Below are 7941 nucleotides of genomic sequence, written 5' to 3'. Positions count from 1 at the left end.
AGGCTATTATTACCGGTATTTGTTTAGTAAAACGAAGTGACAAACGCCAGGTTTTTTATTAATATTTGCTCTGTAAAGATTAATGTAACAGGCAGATAATTAATTAAGGAATGGTGGTGTGAAATAGGCTTAAGTTATTTTTTAAAATTGACACACTACGGTACTGCATCAAAATTCATCAGCAGAACTATAGACATGAACAGTTAGATGGTTGATTTTGAATCTTTATACTCAGACTGAAAAAGTTTTTGATAGATTAGTCCTGGCAGTTTCGTATACTTGTAGAGGTTTTTATACCACTGACGCAGAGTGGTTACCGATATTGTCAGAGTAAAGTTTTCATAGTTGTTTGAACTGTTGTCTCTGAATCCGCCAGATATTGCTAAATAGAGAGCAGCCCTGAATTGTGTTGGTACAATTACCGTTGCAAATTATAGTTGGTAAATGATTTCTTTGTATCAATTTTGGATGTATATGATCATGTTTGCATTACAAAATCACATACGATCTTTGCTACACCACTGATCGCTCTAGTTCACTCAGTAAAAGCCTATTTTTTCATAAGTTTAATCTTATAAAACTATTTAATAGAACTTTTAAGAAATGTTGTCAAAGCCTACAAATTTTTCGAGGCAAAAAGAGGTTTCTAACCAGTCAAAAATTGCGAAAACAAGCCAAACATTTTTTGCAAGTAGATCAAAAAGGATTTAAAGCATACCTATGAAATAGTTTTTTTATGTACAGTTGTACACTTAAAATGACCAAAACTCTTGGAAAAACAGGTTTCGTTCATATTTGTGGGTTTTATTTGTCATCTGTGGCTCGGTTTTCAGAGAAGAAAACCTCCAACCTGCTTGTAAGACTAGTCTAATCATATATACATACCGTACACTACATTTTAGTGTAAACAAGTAGATTTGCAGGCTGTGTAAATTAATGGTATTTATTTCTAAACTAATATTTTATCAATGTATTATTGTATATTTATTGCCATCTTTTTCTTTAGTTCCTGCCAATTGCATGTGTTCATTACAGGTGCTTGAACTTACATGTCCCAAACTATATGTTGTATACATACACTTTATATTATCCCAGTTAAAAGGAGATCATGGCCTCAAAGGTTATGGTTGCCATATATGATAGCTACAGTCTCACATAAAATTTCAGTGGCCCAATATTGTATAGGCTGCTATGACCATCAGCAGGTCAGGAATTTCTCATACTTTTTTAACTGCCATGTTCAAATTGTTCAAAATTTCTTCCTGTGTTATTTACTCGCAGCGTGAGTTTAATCAACAAAAACATCGCACCAAGACTTCACCTCGGACTATTTTATTTGCTGTGAACACTCGCGCAGTCTTCAAAATTAGCATATTTTTACTTAGCAAAAACGTTGCCAACGGCAAATGTTGAAATTGCCTCGGCAATTGCTGTGAATGTTTATTACAAAAAATTGTACCAAAACAAGAAGCAAAAATCGACTAGAGTAGTCATCACGATCACACTGTTTGATTTGTTATGATGTGATAATACCAAAATTAGCGATAAAGCGAGCAACGCGATGCGCACGCTGTTATGGTAATTCACATTAAATAACTCACCGGGGGAAAAGAAACGTTTATAAGTTAATTTTTGGGTTGATTCAACGTTCGAGTCAGCACAAATTGATTTAATTTTCCCGGCGGGTAATATTGCGTTTACAACAATGCCCAATAAGAAATTTACGTTTGTTTTATATTAATTCGACATCTAGCGACATTGAAATATCATGAAATAACGTTAATTGCTCAACCAGGTACAGGTAAAAAATTAATAGCTCCCTGCGAGAAGATTGCCTCGATTTACGTTTACACTAACATAATTTCGGCACAATTGCGATACTGCAAGCAGCACAAAGTCTGTTGGATAAAGAACTAGTCAGAATCGGAATCATCAGATGCTGTATCGGAGGATGAGTTGACGCGTCGTCACTGGAATACTTAAAGATGCAAAACTGCCCGTTCATGAACGCGCGATGCCATGTGATCGGAAGCATTACTTTTCTTTACTGCCAAAGACCATTTATCCAATTTTGTACTACTTTTTTTAACTTGACCTCGTAGCTTTTCTGATTTGTTTCCGTCATAAAATTCTTTACAAATTTTGCGAAATACCACACTAACTTTTCCTTCTGTTTTATAGCAGGTAATTCCACTTTCTGTATCTTCCTTTCGACCTTCACCATGATTTATATTCGCAACGACACCGGTAAATAATAAGCATTCGATGAAAGCATAACTTTTGCGTAACAACTAAGCCAGTATTTATAAGGTTGCAAACTTTTTACAGTTTACAAGAGCATTGTCAACGCATAAAACAGCTTGCGTGATGCTCTGGGCTACCGCCGTGTGGCACACGAGCGCATAAAACTCCGTTTGATTAAAGCATACGACAATTGCCGCCGCAATCTAAAGTTTGTTGATTTGGCGACGGCAATGTTTTTGCTGTCGTAGATGGAAGCTAATTTCGACGGCTGCATATATATGAATATAATTGAAGAAATAGAAGCTGATATTTCCCAACCTCTGTTTTAGTTCCTCACCATTATTGAGGATGTTATATTATTTGAATAGAATAAGATAAGCTGCCTTTACGGTGGCAAGAGCTTTTTTAAATAAAATATACAAGTTTCAGAACCTAACTGATTTTGCTTATTCATTATAATGTAGTTTTCAAACAGGTGATGTTCTTGTTACACCACAGATCTAGTGTCAGTTTATGTAATATCAGTAGCCACCACTGTGCATGTACACATTTGCAGTTGATTTCGTTAATGATGCACATATATACCTGAATTGTAAAACAAGCAAACATGGTTCAAAAGACAAGACGAGTTGTAGAAGACTACGTGTTGTACAAACTTCGTTCAGTATTTCCTATAAAGAAATCTATTCAAGATCAAGCTCTTTATTTGAATCATGAAAATGGCCAAGATATTATCCATGCTTCACCATTATCCCAGCCAGTACCTTCCAGACTCTGCCTTTCTGTGCGTAATATGGCTAAACAATATGAAGATATATATAAACAAGTATTTCTCAGTTGGCTTGAAGAGATAGGGTAAGTTGTTTTTTTTGGTTTGTTGCTTTAAAATGAAATATATATATATACCATGGTTGATTTTGCAAATTATTTTGTTTCAAACAGAATAATATGCACAAAATAACTGAAGGTTTGAAAGTTTAATATATATATATACTGTATTGGGTGGGGTAAAAAAAACAATAGCACTGTAATTTTTTGAATTTTTCAATAATTTTAAAAACTATATTTCAAAAACTGGGTGCACATCAAATGTAAGCAGTTGGACACTTTGATACTTATTATTGACAATGACATACTACTCGTCTACTATACTTATAATTGTTGTTGTTTTTTAGGACAACTGACTTATCTTCTGAGGATGTGGATCACATATTCTCTAAAATCACACAAGAACTGTTTCAATTTCCTCTAAAGCAAAGCTTTGTGTCAAGGACAAGCATTCAAAATCCAAAAGTTGAAACAGTTTTACAAGACAAATGTGCAAATATAGAAAACAGCCAGATTAAATGGGGACATTTGGTTGCACTTTTAATTTTTGCGGGCCTTTTCGCTGTAAAAGCAGTAGAATGCCACTCACTTGAGGTTGTGGATCACATCATCTCATGGGTGACAAACTTTTTGGATACCGAACTTTCACAATGGTTGACTCAACAAGGTGGATGGGTAAGTAATTGTTGTTTGCCACATTAAGTTTATCTTTCAATGTATGATGTGAATGTGAAGATATCACTGATCAGCTTAAGCTAATTATTGATTGGATTTAGACATAAAATTGCAACATGATGTATTTACTCAACAATGCCATCATAACTAATAACTATTAGCACAAGCAAATTTTTATGGATGGGTTTTATCAATTTGTCCATGGTGCTTATTATAATTGTGCTCCTCAATTTTACTTGAAATTTCTTAGTGATACCAATATAAAGGCAAACTCCACCATATCTGTATATACTAAATAAGCAAAATAAAAACCAATTTGTTAAGTAGATGTTATTGTTGGCTGACCTACCTGCATTTGTACAAAGCAGGCAATTTTATGTAACTTCCTAGATTGTAGATACAAATCTGAAACGATATCACCCAGCAACCACAACATACACTTCTGTTGTTCTGTATGTGAACAAACGATGTCTCAAGAGTTATTTGACAAGAGTGTAATGTTCCTAAGTATGGTCACACTTAATAAATGCCCCTTCTTGTTTTATTAATTGTAACAAAAACTTTTTTAGGACAATTTTACAAAGTGGAGTAAAGCCAGCGAAACAAGAATTGACTACACCAATGATGTTGAGTATGATGCTAACGATTGTGGCACAGGGATAAAATCAGTCATGCGTGTAGGTGTTATTGCCGCATGTGTTGGTCTTGGGGCATTAATGTTGTCAAAGAAGTAACCATGGTATTTTAAGTCAGGTTATGTATTTATTTTTTAATATTGTCTTGTGAAGAGTTAAAGCCTTTAATTAAACTGACCAGTCTAACCAGACAGCAAAATCCATCAATATAAAAATGGCGGATTTTGCTGTCTGGTTTACCATATATTAAACATCTTTTGAACAATTGCTATGATAAAAACAATTTTCTTAAAATTAGATTGTCAACAGTTGTGAATGACCTGACAGCCTACTTCTGGGAGTGTTCGGTTTCCAACTGAAATAATTAGATTTCTTTCTTTACTGAATATCATAATTTAGTTTCATTATTTGCATTTGTGCATGAGTATTGTACAATGTACATCACTAGATAGGGATGGCTATTTCAACTTTGTTTCAACAAATTTTTATGATTTAATTTAAAACAGAAAACTTCAGTGATATCGTATCCTAAATTGTCAACAGAAAAGCAACTTTGTCTCTTAAAACAAAAAGCTACGTACATAGTTTATTGATTTCCAAACCCAAAAGCAGATTTTAAACAAGTGAAATAGCCAGCCCTTCATGCGGTGTCAATCTTTGTCTTTTCACTTCACAATATGTTGGTTTTTGTTTCATTTCTATTTTTGTTCTCTGTAAGGAAACAGGGTTAACAACCTCCTTAAAACAGTTATTGTTGTTGGGTAATGCTTTTTCATGCCTCCAATCTGCAATTTCACTGTGTTGCAATATCTGCTTTGAACGAAGTCGCGGTAAACAATTTTTACCAGTTTTATGGCCAATAAAGTTTGTGGACCATAGAAAATATTGTACTGGTATGGTGAATTATATTAGTTCATTTTCAGTGCTGTATTTTCTATTTGCTGAAAGAAGTAGGCGTGATTTTTGTAGTTTTTTGGGAAGTAATTTTCAATAAAGATTGCTGGTTGTGAAAAACTGAATGATTGAGTGAAAATAAATGCTTGTAGACTTGTAGTACTTTTCCACTTGACCTTTCTAGACTCTTTGATGATTTTAAGCAGAGAGTCTGTGCATCTATGAGATTGAAACCATTGGACATGGCTACTTATTTGTGTTTTGTTCAATGTGCATACCGTTTCGCGTTTACTTTTCTACTACTTGTGATGAAAGTAGAAAGTTGAAATAAGAACTTCTTTCTCCATTTTTTTTTTCAGTTTTTTTCTTGCATGAACGTTTTCATTATTTTTCTTGTACTGTTATTTCCATTTATATACCGTATGTGTTGATATGACAGATCCTCCCCAGTCATCTGTCGACATAAATGCCGTGTGCTTGATATGTATGGCAAATCGAGGAGCGATATTCAATTATTTAACTTTATGTATATTTCCCCACATGCGAAAGATAAAACCCCCAGCACTAGGCTGCTCAATACAGAATGTCTAGTTAAGGGATGTCCAACCTTTTATTGTGGTGGGCTGCATTGTCACTTTAAATAATTAGATGGGCTACAGAAACTATTAAATTTCAAGCTAAAAAGGGTACATAAAAAACGATTCCAAATTATTAATTTTATCTTTGAAAATAGGAACAAATAGCACACACAATTTCACACATAGATAGAAACCGAAGTTTACTTTTATGTATAATACTATAACATGAAGTAAAATATTTTACAATGTTAGTATTTTTCAACTTTTAGCAATTTTGCTAAAAATAGTTCTTGGAGTGGAAATGACTAGAGGCCTAGAGGGCCGCACAAAAATCTCATGTTGGACATCCCTGGTCTAGTTATTAACCTGCTTTAAAACAGCCTTTCGAATGCAGCAGGGGCAACTACATAAGTTAAATGTGTCTGGATGCAACCTTTGTAATCAAATAATCTTTTTGTTGAGTGTTGCTAAAATGAATGTATTCAATAAATTGAACTCAGAAAATATTTTTTGTACATACATTTTGAATTTTTACGAGAGAGATTTAAGATTTTGCTTCATATGCCTTAAACAAAGCCTGTATTTTATTTCAAGTTGCTATGAAGATTTAGTGATGGGTGTAATTTGAAATCTCTAATGGCAACAGGCCGTGGGATTAGCCAAGGCTAGATGGCAAGCCAGATGGCAGCCACGCAAATACGTCTGAGTTTGAAAAACTTATATTTTCATGTGTTATCTTTTGTCGGTCGTAAACTTATGTACACGCTTGAGTGAAGACATTGTAAGTTCGACTTGTAGTCAAGTAACCAAGATCGGAAACAATTCTAGTTTCCGCAATATTGTAAGTAGGTGCGAACACCTGGTAGGCTATACAAGGTGGCAAGCAACGCCTCGTCTTCAAAATGTTAGCTCTTTGAAAATGTCACGCATATGGTGTACTTACGTCATGTATATCCCCACAGAGTGGAAGTAGCTTTCCAGTCAACAGTTTATTTACTTCAGAGTATTGGATTTTGTTCCAGTAGTTTGGGAATACCCTTAGCAGTTAATGGGTTGTGTTGTTGGCTCGCGGTATTAAGAGACGCTGTAAGTTTGGTTTCTATTGATACCTGGATCACACACAATTGAGTTGAAATTGATGAATACATTTATAGCTTTTATCGATACAATTAAGTTCGAATAGTGCTTTTCGCTATTTTAGAAAACAAAGGCTTGTGTTTAACTGTTTAAGGCATAAAATATCTAAACTTAACTCATTTTTTTCGTGTATTACTTACAAATAAACCATCACAAAAGTATTTTATGGTTTGAGAAGTTAACTTATTTTTGGTCTGTTGGATTCTTAAATCACCTTGTATATTCAGTAGTTTTTCATAACTCTTGTATGTAATGCTTGACAATCATGTAAGATTTTATGAGCTTCTTTTTCCTTTACTTTTACTAACTCAACAATCAACACTTGTTCGATACATCCATATATCTTGTTAGAAGCCTTTGTTCATGCACCACTGCAGAAAAGAACTTTCTTGTTTATCTGAATACGGCTCTTACGTGCCAAAACATCAGCGAAACACATCTGCAAACAAAAGTTTAGGTGTTTTGTCTGGTAGATGTGACATATTCAAGCAACAATAAGTTGAGCCAAAAAAGGGCTACAGTTGACATATATACCCTACCAATAATTGTTTTTGTTATGCTGCATCAAAGATACTTGCTTAGTTGGAAATAAGTTTGTACTTTGGATATCTTATGACTTATACGAATCGTTGTGGCTTGTGCACACACAAGCTGAATAAGTAGACTTTGTTCTGATGATTCAGTGGCATTATCCAAGAAAACACCTGATAGTCCCGGGAAAGTTATTGTGTTTGGATTTCTATGTAACAAGAATGGATTTTGCTCGCTGGGAATGTGAGTCTGTCCAGTCTTGTCTCGACAGTGAGACAAAGCAGTACAATGGGGCCTCTATATTTTCTATGGACATAACTTATATCCTTGGTATTGTTGACGGTTGACAAAACGTGGTGTCAAAACGGATAGCGGATCTTCACACGTTGACAGCACAACTTGTCTACCACCACGATCAA

At 34.4% G+C, this 7941-nt stretch overlaps 1 protein-coding gene across 1 annotated transcript; it reads left to right on the top strand.

Moving 5' to 3' along the window:
* The first annotated feature begins 2730 nt into the window (after nucleotides 1-2730).
* LOC145784815 (apoptosis regulator Bcl-2-like) lies at nucleotides 2731-7114 on the top strand. The gene is made up of 3 exons (XM_082596658.1): nucleotides 2731-3099; nucleotides 3420-3747; nucleotides 4317-7114. Exons 1-3 carry the CDS (start codon nucleotides 2852-2854, stop codon nucleotides 4479-4481), a joined length of 741 nt encoding a protein of 246 aa, XP_082452784.1. The 5' UTR covers nucleotides 2731-2851; the 3' UTR covers nucleotides 4482-7114.
* The last annotated feature ends 827 nt before the right edge of the window (nucleotides 7115-7941 follow it).

The sequence above is a fragment of the Aplidium turbinatum genome, chromosome 15 (assembly GCF_918807975.1).
Source record: "Aplidium turbinatum chromosome 15, kaAplTurb1.1, whole genome shotgun sequence".
Classification (NCBI taxonomy): Eukaryota; Metazoa; Chordata; class Ascidiacea; order Aplousobranchia; family Polyclinidae; genus Aplidium; species Aplidium turbinatum.
This window is presented reverse-complemented; position numbering and strand designations above follow the sequence as displayed.

Bases quoted from the DNA above. Each gene is read 5' to 3' on its own strand.
- LOC145784815 (XM_082596658.1), top strand. From the start codon at position 2,852: ATGGTTCAAAAGACAAGACGAGTTGTAGAAGACTACGTGTTGTACAAA. The intron at 3,100-3,419 runs GTAAGTTGTTTT...GTTGTTTTTTAG, and splicing joins AGTTGGCTTGAAGAGATAGG to GACAACTGACTTATCTTCTG. The intron at 3,748-4,316 runs GTAAGTAATTGT...AAACTTTTTTAG, and splicing joins TGACTCAACAAGGTGGATGG to GACAATTTTACAAAGTGGAG.